General features: G+C 40.9%; 1 protein-coding gene and 1 long non-coding RNA gene across 9 annotated transcripts in view; one reads left to right on the top strand and one right to left on the bottom strand.

Annotated features, from left to right (window-relative positions):
- nfixa (nuclear factor I/Xa) overlaps positions 1–6,462 on the bottom strand; it is a 109,264-nt gene extending 102,802 nt beyond the window's left edge. Inside the window, exon 1 of one of the 8 annotated variants that reach the window (XM_085162863.1) lies at positions 5,747–6,462. In XM_085162863.1, coding sequence (XP_085018989.1) covers positions 5,747–5,749 — 3 coding nt within the window. In that variant the 5' untranslated portion in view covers positions 5,750–6,462. The remainder of the gene's footprint in view (positions 1–5,746) is intronic. The other 7 variants (XM_085162860.1, XM_085162866.1, XM_085162865.1 and 4 more) reach the window with 7 other exon arrangements.
- A 156-nt stretch (positions 6,463–6,618) lies between these two features.
- LOC146516740 (uncharacterized) lies at positions 6,619–10,018 on the top strand. The gene is made up of 2 exons (XR_014874566.1): positions 6,619–8,654; positions 8,986–10,018. It is a non-coding gene; the product is annotated as an uncharacterized LOC146516740 (long non-coding RNA).
- The last annotated feature ends 3,092 nt before the right edge of the window (positions 10,019–13,110 follow it).

The following is a 13,110-nucleotide window of genomic DNA, read 5'->3' as shown; positions in this document are numbered from 1 at the left end:
TATTCATATCCTTCGCAATGAGAGGTCTGTATGGCTAACTCTCTTTCTCCCTCTCTCCCCAATCTCTCCCCTCAGCTTTTTATTACAGATAATCTGCACTCGCAAACCTTCCATTTTTCTGCAATTGTGCGATTCTTAATCATCTTTATTAGTCCATAAACATTGTTTTCTTTTTCCTATTTTTAGCCCTTTTTTTATTGCTGAGGCTCTCAACTCCTTGAGGGGGCAACACAAGTTTCAAAATGATGATGAAGCTGGGATTCAGAGTCGGAGAGGCCTGCTGATAAGAGAGCAAGGCATTATGGGAATGGGGTAATAGAGTCCCTCACATCCACAAATACACATCCACGCTAATAGACATGCAGATCCACACACACACACACACACACACACACACACACACACACACACACACACACAAGACAAAATGCAAGCGCTCAGATTCTGCCAGGCCACATGTGTCTGATAATGAAATGACGCCTCTGATTGGCTGGCAGGCAGAATAATGGCCTGGATCCATGACACCTGTGGTGGGGTCCACAGCAGTGCGAGCTTGCTGACTACCAGCAAGCAGACCACAATGCATCAGGTGTGCTGGAGCCTCTGTGATTGGCTGTCCCTGGCCAGAAACAGCGTCAGGTGCACCAGCAAGCCTACCCTGATTGGTTGAGTTGAACCCAAAAAGCTGCGGGTGGGAAAGAGCTGTTTTTATTGGCTGCTGCTGCTCAGTGCTGCTGGTGAATGGGTATCTGGCTGGATGGCAGTGGGACAACTGGGAGCACTGACTATTTGAGAAAACCTTTTGTACATATGTAGGTCTTCGTACCCCCAGAATCTCAGCATTAGCTATCATTTAACCTGACTTCAGGAAGAGCAACATAACACACATAAAACAAACAACCAAAAAACCCCCAACAACAATTGAACTCCAACAGTAGATAATTTGCTCTCATTTCATATTAACCATCCAACAAAGAGGAATTTAAACACCCACTTTATGCTGTTCGCCAGAAAAACAGGTGTTGATGAACCTCAATCCTATTGTGCAACAATGAATAACATGAAGCTAATGAATAGGCTAAGCTCTGTACCTGGCACTGGGGAGGCCAGAACATACTGATTCCCTTTGTAGTAAACCCCTAAAAAAAACTCCAGGGCCCCCAAACACTTTCTCCTGCAGCAGTGTATGAATTATATATTGTACTATATATATAGAACATATGCCCGGCCCATATGGCCAGCCCTGAGCGAAAAAATCTCAAAGCCCTGCTTAATTAACATTTTAGAGGGAAGATTCGGAGGCGGGAGATTGAGTCAGTGACCTATTTGGAGTCCATCATCGCCCAATGCAAATGTGTTAATTGAGACAGATTTTCCTACTTCACAAATATGTGGAGTAGAGGATGCAGTGGAGGATTTTTATTTATTTATTTGTCTGAGCCATCTGATCTAAGGTATCTGTATAGGGTGTGTTTTAAGCTGCCTTTCTTTCTGCCTTCACTGACAAAAGAAGACACTTCTCTTTCCTTGGCTCACTCGCTCTCTCTTTGGATTTAGTGTTGACGACCATATGGCCAAATTCTTTGGAGGTGAGATCTCCGAAACCTGCTCTCGCACTTGCACATACACTCACACATGTACTTACAAACACACCTCTACAGAGCTTTGTGTATGAAAGGCCCTGATGGTGGAATTTGTTCTCAGATGGCTCCATTTTAAAGCAAATGAATGGCATCATATCAATGATCTCCCCCCCCCCCAACCACACACACATCACCCCACCTTTCCTCGCTTTCTGTCTCTCTGCATATCACATTAGCAGTTACACACAAAAACACACACTTGCACACTAATTCACCACCTACACATAAAAACTTACACTTGTCACACACCTGGTGCAGCCCTCTCCTTGTTTCCACAAAACCTTTATCCTGGCCGCCCCACAATCATGAACCACAACCACTACCAGCACTGTTGATTTCTTTTTCTTTCTTTTAAAAAAAACATGGTTATTATAACCACCATTGTGTCTCAACCGTGTTTTTATCATCGTTATTTGGTGCCTGAAAAGCAACACTGCCAAGTTTAAGGCACAGGATGAAAATAGGGGGATGGGGAGAGGAAAACAGTCCAGCCAACCTGCGTGAGATGGCAACCACTTCAAAGATGCCAGGCCGCACCGGCGATCTGTTCCATGGTGTGTGAGGAGTGTATGAAAGGCAGAAATGGCCGCCGTGTGAGTCCCTGCCAAAGCTACCTCGGGGAGAAACGTTGGAAAAATACGATTTTTCACACAGCCTTCTCAGGGGGGGTGACGAGAAAACAGGGAGGCTAAGAAAGAAGATGAGAAACCGAGGGGCTGCATTAAAAAAATGATGGATGGATGGCTGAGTAGAGTGGGGCTAATTATTTCACTCCACTCGTGAGTCCTGAAGGTTTGCTTGGGTCAGAAGTACAGCCAAGACGCAGAGCTGAAGATTGCATTTGGCTTAATTGTGCAGTTGTGTTTTACACAATAATACTAAATGTTGGGATCCTGGATAAGGCGGGAGGCACATCGTGTGAAAAGCGAGTCTGTTCAAGAGGCCTGACTGCTGGGGTATTAAAAAAAATAGATGCCTCGAGTAAAAAGATATTTGACTTGTGAGAGAAATTCATACAAGCTGGTTTGTGGTTTAATTTAAAGGTGAGGTGAGGTGAATCACCTGAATGTCAGATAGATAGTGAAACTACGCCAGCTATGCGTTATTAAAAAAACATCTTTGTTGACCAAAACTGTTCAGTTAAACAGGTCTGAACAGAGCGCTCATTGTGACACACCCCAAGATGCACTTGGCCTGGCAACTTGCCTGTCAACTACTAATCTTGCTAGACAGGATATGCTATGGCTGTGGCCTTATGATAATACCATGCCAGTTGTAACACTGAACTGAACCAGCAACATTTCACTGACACACTTGCTTGCACCAAACGCCCCCTTGGCACATTAAGTAACCCAATGCCACTGGCACCCTTCTTTCTACATGGGTCCTTATTCATTCTCTTATTTGAAGGTCCAAACCACATTCAACTAAGGTCTAGCTGCTCTGGTTAATGCATTTAACAATGAGGTTTGGGCTGGGACAATCAACCCATTGTGTCACACAAGGACTGATCCGTGGGGAGATTTTCTTGTGGTTATGGTTCTAATACAGTAGAGTTTACCACAAAGACCAGGAAGCATGGAGTTACACACACACATATACCACACACACACACACAGACAATGTGACTCAAGGAGGCAGCGCGTTGAGCTCATTTCAAATGTCTCACCCACTTCCATCTTAACTGAAATGGTACTTTGAAAATGTATTTAATAATCTGGTAAAAGGTTTACGCCCACCTCCCAACTTGGCACCAATAAGTTTCTTGACTTTTATTTGACTGACGGCTTCTGTGGTTGGCACGTTTTCTCTGCAACAACCGCAGCGCAACCAACTGTGAAATTATAGGCCGAGAATCAAAACAAAATGAGCATCGTATTATCACTGCCAATTACGAACAATTGTCTAATGTTTGGCTTACCTTAAGATATATAGACAGATAATTGGAAAGCTGACATCAGACGACACATGCGGCCTAGAATTTGACATCTTGAGCAACTTGGGGCCTGTCTGTGTTGTTGTTTAGCAGGTATGACTGAGTCAGGGCGGCTGGGGCAAGCAAAAGTTTTTGGTAGGTGACCCCCTTGATGTCACGTAAGGCTGACATTTATAACCCATAAAAAAAACACGTGACAACGTGTGGGCTATGCGCCCTTCATGTAGAGAGGAATCAGGGTGCTCATGCAAAGTTGGCGGCCGATGATAAAAGTGAACGAACAATTCTGCTAATGCTCTTTAAAGTAATGCTGCATATACAGGCAATATTTGCTAATGTCAGTGACCGTGAATCAATCAATCTATCTATATATATATATATATATATATATATATATATATATATATATATATATATATATATGTGTGTGTGTGTGTGTGTGTGTGTATTATTTTTAAAGTGTTTTTGTTATGTATACTCACTCAGTATGATAAAGAGAGAGATCTGTAATTATCCGAGTGCCAAGAGATTGTGAAACTAAAAGTTTATACATTTTTTCCCCTCCTGTGTCTTTGGTGCTTATCATTTGTGAGATTCCGTGTGCATTCCCAGAAACATTATAATCAGATACACTTTCAGTCTAAATAAACTCTCACTGTTTTATTTCAAAGGATTAACTGTTCTAAAACAGGTCTCAAACTTTCAGGAAGGTAGATGAGTATTTGTGTGTAACAGCATCGATATTTGAGGTGAAGATGCGTGAGTAAGAGTAAGAGGTAAGAGTTATATTACAGGATTGTAATAATGAGATACTGAAACATATCTGATGATCTACAAAGTATTTCACAGTGCAGTCTGTTATTTCTATGTTGCAGTAAACAACCATCACTATCACCTTAAAATACTTCACAGGTTTAGCAAATTTAATCAGAAATCTATGAGTAAAAATACCTTAAACAAAATACCAAAAATAATGGAATCATCAGCTTCAATCTCTTAAGTTGATTTAGCTGCATGCTACATTTTTATTAGGACATTTTAAAACGTAAAGCTTTGAGTTAATAGAGATCACGTAAAGCTGATGGTCACAGCCTTGCATTTTCAATATTGCTGTAGCAGTTTTAGAGAAGATATTGATGATTAAATCTGATATTTATCTCCAAATGCTGCTGGATTTAGAGAGATAATGAGCTCATCGTCATCATCCGATTTTCAGATCAATATTAAATGCTTCGGAGGTGCTCTAATTTATGCTACTTGCGCTTTCTGAGGACTCTCAGCGCTTGTTCTGAGGGCACAAAGACGGTCTGTGTGTCACCTCACCTCCCCACCCCCTTGTAGTCGCTATAAAGTGTCATCAGCTACGCAAATGAAGTGCCCATTGATAAAAAAAAGAGCAGCCGCCTTCCGATAGAAAAGACTCGAGTCGGCGAGTGCAAGGTGGAGTAACGCGCGAGAGTCGTGCGCCACGTTAATTTATTGCAATTCTTAGGGCATAATAATAACCAGTACAGCAGTAATATATCGTCCACACACGATCACTGTGCGAGTCTTTAAGATTTACCTTTGCTTTTATTTTGTGTGACTTTAGCAGAAAAGATCAGCCTCTGTCTACAGGGCCACTCGATGCACGTTAACGCGCCAGAAAGGAGAACTGCACTGATTTAAATGTGGAGAAAAATATTTTTGAACACATGCCATGCACATAATTATTACAGCTGCAGATATTTGAGAACACTGTGGGAGAAATTTCACGAAAAAGAACTGCAACAAAAAAGTAGCTTATTGTCAACCAAATAAATGAAAATCACTTTGGTCATAAAATGCACGGAGCTGTAGGAAAAACAAGGCAGTGTGTGAGAATAATATTTAACACTCAGCGCTCGGTACTGAATGTTTAGTCAATCGCGGCTCATTTAGACGCTTTGTAATTACATTTGGCAGACAAACGAGTTGAGTTACTTTTACATTTGCACGCGCGCATACACGCACGTGCACAGGGACGCACACAGGTGTGTTGTGGCCCAGAACCAGAACGCAACAAAAGTTCTTTACAAAGAAATTAGAGCCCTGAAATAAATGCAAGCATGTTTTGTTTATTTCCAGCCCTATAGACTTTACCCTATAGAGCCAACAGAAAGGAACTATTGAGTTACACAGCACGTACCATTATAGCGTGGGGAGATCTGCCAACCCTCTCAATGCCCCATTTTCCTTTAAAAGTTCAGCTTCCAAAAAAGTGAGAGAGGGAGTGAGAGATGAGGGAGGAAGACTTGGTCTCTTCGCTGTTGCCGGAAGCAAAAAAGGACCTTTAAACACGTCGGCTTTAGGCCCAGATAGAGAAAAAAAAACACGCTCTTTCAAAAGTCGGTCCACTCTGAAAGCGATAGAAGGAAACGAAGACACCAGCTCCGAGCCTTCCGTCTACCGCTGTTTGGCGTCAGATGCGCCCATGTCCCGCAGAAAGAAGTGAGGGAGACGTCTGCGTCTAAGTCCCGAGGTGCGTCCTTCGGCGGCCAAACTCCAGCAGACTGGGAGATGCTAAAAAAAAAACCCTCCCCGAATTAATACTGATAATACGGGTTTAAAAAAATCAAAAAAATAACCCAAAATAATAATGGACGGGAGAAGTGACGCAGAGTAAGTTTTGTTTCTATTATTTTTCCGTGTGCAGCCTTTGCGGTCGATCAGCTTCTGTGTCCAAAACGTGTCCAAAAGCAGCTGTCTCCTATGCCGCGCGTCCGATCTGTTTTACCCTCGTATCTCTCTCTCTCTCTCTTCTCTCTTGATCCGAACGCACACAAACACACGCAAACACACGCACGGAGTTACACGCAAACGGGGGGGACACCCCTGGTCCCTCGCCGCCTCCTCCTCAAAGCTGACGAGATGAAAGAGCAGCTTGCGTCGTGCCTCTTCAAATCGCTACAGCCTCGCCGATAGAGGAATGCCTGTACAGCGATACGTCGTCGGTCGCGGCTTCGGCGGGGCTCTGGATGCCTCGGTGCGTAAAAATGGAAGCTCGCCGTGCGCTCCGGCAGCGATAGATTGCCTTGCTCTTCCCTCCCTCCCAAAATATCAGCCACTAAATAGCTCACCTCAGCAGCATGCGCCCTGTTTACACGCACATACACAAAATAATAGACGGGGAATTGGGGCAGTTGTTTACAGTGAAGGTTGGGTTGGGGGGCCGGTGCTTCAGGCGGCAGCGTCGAACTGGTGAATTATTAGGTGAATTATTAATAAAGCGAGCGGTGTGCAGTCTGTCGCGGAGAGAGCGGAGCGGCCAGGAGAGCAGCTGGGGCTTTAGGAGCATTAGGAGGACCAGAGGCTAAATCACGGGCTGCAGGGATTAGAGGGCTGCGCCGGCTCCTACCTACCGCCTGAAGTTTGCAGAGTGACTCTGTGGGGACGGCCGAGCGAGAGCAGAGCTGCTCGGTTTTTATGTGTGTGGTGTTTTTTGTTTTAATGTTTACAACCCAAGCGCAAAGATCGGGCCACTAAAGGATAATATGTGATTTTAATGACAACCTGGCCACATATATAAGCTGTGCTCTCTGTGTCCACGCATCTGATAATATAAAAAAGGGGGAAAAGTTAGCTGTCAGTTACTGAGCAGCCAAGCAGGACAGCTTTCCTTAATCGCAAAACTCACTTTGTTTGATTTCCATCAATATATGTAGCACTAAGGGTATTTTGCATGTGACTGTCAGGATGTGACGCTGTGAAGCAACAGGATCAAATTCATCTGAAATATCGCAGACATTCTCACCAACATGATTTAAAAAAAACAAAACAAAAAACACTCTCTCCACTTTACCAAAAAGCAACCACGTGTTTTAAGAAACTGTTTATTGCTCCAGAGATTTTAAGGACAACGGCCAGATCCAGCAGACCTGCCACATAAGACACTTGGTGCACATGCTTTCTGATGTCAAGTTTCATTTTAAGAAAGTTTCTTCTTCTTTTAATGTAAACTTGGATACATCACCTGGAACAGATTTTGATTCAAATGAAATTGGCCAGGAGAATTTGTGGGGACACCGTGGGGCCTAAAGGACATAATCTAGGAATGAAAAAGTCATTTTAAAAAAAGCAGATAAGAGTGATTTAAAAATAAACTCTGGAGAAAAAAAATATCTGGAAGATTTTGTGCAGATTTGGTCACTCAACCTGTTCACACGCCAGTCACATTCAAAACTTGGCCGTTTCTTGTTTCATACTCAACCTTCGGGCTTTCCTCAACAGTTATAAACGGCTGGTTCAAATCAAAGCAACAAACTAAATATTTTCGTTGTTGCAGTTGAATCTGATACACATCGTCTGGATAAATCAGAACTTGGCCTTATTTCTGTTTTTATTTTCAGCTGTGCGTGTGGAGTTATCTGCCTCTCTCCTTTAGGGGGGGGGGGGGGGGGGGGAGAGAAAACAGCCTAATGACATTCCTCCAACATGAGGGTTTATAAATAATTAAACGCTGACCTCCCCACACATTTGGCCACATCAATTAATCATCTCTAAATGAATTTGTTTTTGTTTCAGCATAATTTCGATTATTCGGTTTGCGTCTGTGGCGGGATGACATGTGCGGGGTTGTTATTGTTATTATTATTGTTTAGAAACGGAGGCCCCTGTGGCCCAGTTACCCAACAGCAGGGAGATACGAACAAGTGTCGTTTTTTTGTTTTTCTGTACTTTTAATTTTGTTTTAACACTGGAGACAACCAAGACTGACCAAAATATGACGAGACTGAGCAGAAACCACGTAACCTAACACTTAGTAGGTCAACAATTTATCGCCTCCTTTAATTGATACAAGGACCTGTATTACAAACACATTTTCCTTTTGTTTATCATAAAATTATTTTTATGGAATTATTTTGGAAAAGAGGGAAAAAATGACTAGGCCTTTATAATGTTGACCCTCACTCTCTCTATTTTTTTTTTTTTTTTTTTTTTTTTACATATTTCTGACATTTTTAATGTAATGATAATTTTGTTTAAATAACTAATATGATCTTATTTGTTTAGGCATAAAACAAACTGCAGGTAGACGTCGAGGTAAGCGATTACTGGTAAGTTCAACAATCAGATGAATGATTGGCTTGATTACTAAAGTTGGTGAATGACTTAAAGTATGAAAGAGGAGTAGGAGCCTGTACAAATAATAATAATGATGATGATGATAATGAGTATAACAATGATACTATTATTAATAATAATAATTCCTAATGTTACATTAACATTCTTTTAATTGATTGAATGACAGAGGCTTTCTGCCTCAAGCGTCTTGTTAAGTTTCACAGTTTGTACCTTGAACTTTCCCAATACTTTATTTATTTACTTTTAATATTAATTCTGGTCTCTCTCTCTCTCTCTTTCTTCTTCTTTTTTTTTTTTTTACAGATGCTGAAGCCCACACATGCCCAACGGCCTGTTTGGAGAGTGACCAGTTAATTGGAAAAACACCAAACTGTGCCTCTAAACCCCAAATAATCCCACAACACGGTTTCCCCCCTCTTTTTTCTTAACTCTTAATTAAAGTACAAATAACAGCACAGTGAGCGCGCACTGTGTACTCAGCACAGCCCACTGTAGCCCGGAACTTACCGCAGGCCCACAGAAACTTCTACAAGCTTCAGGTAACGAATCTGCTTCCGGAAAAAAAGAAAAGAAAAAATGAGATGATAAAAATCGAAAGGTGTTTTTGTACTAGCAATAATAATAATAAAAAAAAATCACGTAGCTTTGTTTTAAAGCTTTTTAGTGAAAATCGTTGGAAAATATTAACATGACATCAAGACAGGTGTTTTAATCAACAACCAGGTTGAGGTATTTGAAGGGAAAAAAAACACCGTAAATAAAACAAGAGATTAAAAATCCGATAAAAAACGTAAAATCAAAACACTATAAAATTAAAGTAAAAATATGGCATAAATAAAAAAAACATAGATGGGGAAAAATCCACAAGTATTTAAAACACGGGTCTCTGAGGACGCTGAAAAGACGAGAAACTGAAACTTTAAACCCTCTTCGTTTTCTGTAGATATAAATTTCCGCTTGAAATTTCAAAGGCAGAATTACACCTGCATTATAAAACGGAATGGTTTTAATAACGTAAATAACGTCGACAGTATTACACGGAATTACATATCTCAAATTGTTTTCTGAAATAAATAAAATCCACAAAAATAAATAAAAAATAAATAAAAAATAAATAAAAACGCAAAAAAGTCCGATGGCCGTCGCAAAAACATTGTTTAAAATGTAATAATTAAAGCTGATAAATAAAACACAGAGGCAAAACTGCATGTATTTGTTTATTAATGTGTCATAAATAATAATTTATACTTCTTCCTCCTGATGCGGAGGCACCATATGTTTAGCAGTTGACCTGGTTTCAACATTTCCCATGTTTTTCTTACAGTCCTGATTTATATATATATAAAAAAAAAAAAGGCGAGGGGGCTGGGCAGCTGGTCTTATTTTAATGTGAGGCCCTTAAAACTGTTTGTGTTTTTCCAGGTATTTAAATATTAAGCTGCGTTTAGTGGAAACAGGCAGTGCGCTAATAAAGAGAAGATTATTTGTCATTAAAACAAAATACAAGGAGGAGGAGAAGTCTCAGAAGACTTAATGCCTTCCTCTGATGTTTCTTGGAATAAAACATTAAAAAAATATATATATTTAGTTGATATGCCTCAAAAGCTGAAGGACATTTGTTGGCTTTCACTAGTCCTAATCATGCGAGGCAACTTATGAGCATCAATTAGGCTGAGATTTGAGCTAATGAAAGCCCTGAGCAGTGAGTCTCACCACAACCCCCTAAACCAGCCATTACTGCAGACCACAATGGCTCTGATAGCACGCTGTTTTAAGACCCAGCATTATGTGGGCAATAAGTTCTCTAAACCTCACTGCGAGAAAAGAAGGGCACATTGTGGGATCAGGCAAGCAAAGTTTAGACAACATAGAAGGAGTTTTTCTAAGTCCAAAATGCTTGTCTGTAAACCCCAAAATGAATCAGGGGAATTTTTTTCTTCTTCTTTTTACTCCAAATGACAAGTTTCACATTCCAAGCTGGAATATAACTGCAAACCATGATTGACACGGACAAAACTAATTATCAGAGGAACACTGATGCTAAATGAGACACGGAGCTGCTCAGTGGATGGCACTGAGATATTGTAAACATTCACTCATCAGTGATGGACTTGGTGTCATTACATGTTTGCAAGATTAGAGGCACGAAATACAAGGCAGAACTGGAGTTTGCCAAACAGAGCGCACTGCCAAACTTCAATCAACAGGTACACACTTTATTGAAGAAATTACTAAATACTGAGGTGTATAAGGAAGGGGAGAGGGGGCGTGCTAGGGAAAAACCTGAAATATCCTTTAAGCATTTAGAAAGAATCATCTCTTTTTAAGCAATTCAGAAAACAACCCAGCGAATCTGTGTCTGTTTATGTGGTTCTCTTTCTGGCCCCCAAACTAAAAGCTCAAATAACTCACATTTGTCAAACGTAATGGCCCAAAAAACACAGAAGCTGATTTATCTAATCTGAACAAGTGTGGCAGAAAGGCATTCACCAAATCTATAACCACTATAAATAAAGGAAAAAGAAAATGGAGAAAACAATGCAAACAAAACTGTGAGCTCAATCCAATAGCTTCAGCAGCTACTGCATGTATAATTCTACTAAAGATCACACGCAGCTATGTTTGCAAAGCAACACATGACTGCTATAAAGAAGCAATCAAACAAAGTATATATAGCAACACTGAAAAAAAAGAAGATATGTCTATATAAGAAACCAAATCTTGGATCTATAATAGTGCCAGAAGGAGTGAACTGCACATCTACAACAGAAATGGCAAATACAAACCGAAGGCCCGAGTCGTGCTGCCTTTCTTCTTTTTAAACCACTTCCCTCTGACTCTTGACTGCAGCACTACTGACATCTACTCCCAGCCTGATCTCACCGCCGCGCGCTGCAGTGAAAGCTAAACTAAAGATCATAAACATAAACAAAAATATACTCTGCATCGAGGCCATACATCAAACTCAAACTGGAACTATCATTTTCCCTCTCTGCAGTCTTTATTCCTGTCCCTGCTGAAAGAAAAGCCTCGCAGAAATCTGCATCTCCAAAAGTGCAATAAGCGGTGGAAAGGAAAGGGGGGCGAAAAAAAAAAGAGAAAAAAGACAAGGCTCTTTTTGTGTGCGGTGGCCGAGGTTTTATCCCTGCATTGCAGAGTGTTGTCTAGCATTACAAATCTCAGCCCTGGCCTGGATGGACACGGGAGGGCTCTGCTGGCCCTGCTCACACTGTCTGCATCTTTTACGCTCTGCCATGCAAATAAACTCAAATCAGCGAGCAGCTGAAGGAAAGCGCTGAGGAGATGGAGTGTTGTTGAAGGGGAAAACACGGAAGAGAGCGGAAATAGAAATAGAACGAAGCATGGATGGAAGGAGGAAATGGAGAAATGTATGTGGCAAGGAAAGAAGGAAAGGAGGAAATAGTTAGCTTCAAGTAGTTGCACAGGGGCCAAAAGAGAATAAGTCTGTGTGCGCTTGTGTGCAACGCAGAGAAAAAGAGCGGGTAGTAACTGGCCATTGGAGGGGTGAGGAATGCCCGGCCCTGGCACGGGAGAATGGGATGGAGGGTGGAGTATGTTCACATTGCTGCTGCCAGCTGAGCACATTCCCACTACAGAGTCATGGAGACTTTTTAACCTACAGATTTCGAGGCAGCAGCTTCAGTCCGGAGATTTTTTTCCCACTGGGGGACAGCAATAAAGCGCTCACCATGATCTAAAGCTCTAAACTGACATCAGGTGATTCTGAAATTATCTGGAAATGAAGATTCATTTAAATGTTTATTTCTTGTTATTTTACATTATACGGCTTACACAGACAGGAAATTTGTCAGGAGAGATAGGGCATGAATGTGCCACATGTGGTACTCGACTCAGAGACATTGTGATTATGGCGTTATGGTGCCTTATAGACCAATAGAGGAGAGCACAATTTAGGTTTTTATTATAAACTGTAATTCCCCACTCCTCAGTGCTTATATAATAGTTTGGGGTTTTTTTTAACTGTAAAGAAACTAAAAAAAAATAATATGAGCCACCTAAACACTGATATCACCTTAATTCTGGAATCACATTTTTTAATCTCTTTTTAAAAAAAAAAAAAAAAAAAATTCTACTGTTGAATATTTTGAGTTAAAACAGGGAATGTGGGGGTTAATTTAAAGGCAGCTGCATCTGGGAGCGCAAGGTTGATTTCTAAACAATATACAACAGATAAGAACGGCAAAAAGAATTAATAATTTAAATGAAGCCTGTGGGACTAACATGTTCATTGTTTGCCAATAATATCCAACACCTCTGAAGGCACTTCATGTCAAAAAGGGTCCTTGCGAAATAATTTTCATTATTGTTTAGGTATTTTTACGATTTTTTTATATGGCTGCACTCCTTTGAAGTCATAGAGGACATGTGTGAGGAAGCCCTTTTCAG

Source organism: Neolamprologus multifasciatus, chromosome 6 (assembly GCF_963576455.1).
Source record: "Neolamprologus multifasciatus chromosome 6, fNeoMul1.2, whole genome shotgun sequence".
In the NCBI taxonomy this organism is placed as follows: Eukaryota; Metazoa; Chordata; class Actinopteri; order Cichliformes; family Cichlidae; genus Neolamprologus; species Neolamprologus multifasciatus.
The sequence above is the reverse complement of the archived record's forward strand: the minus strand, read 5'-3'. Positions and strand labels throughout refer to the sequence as shown.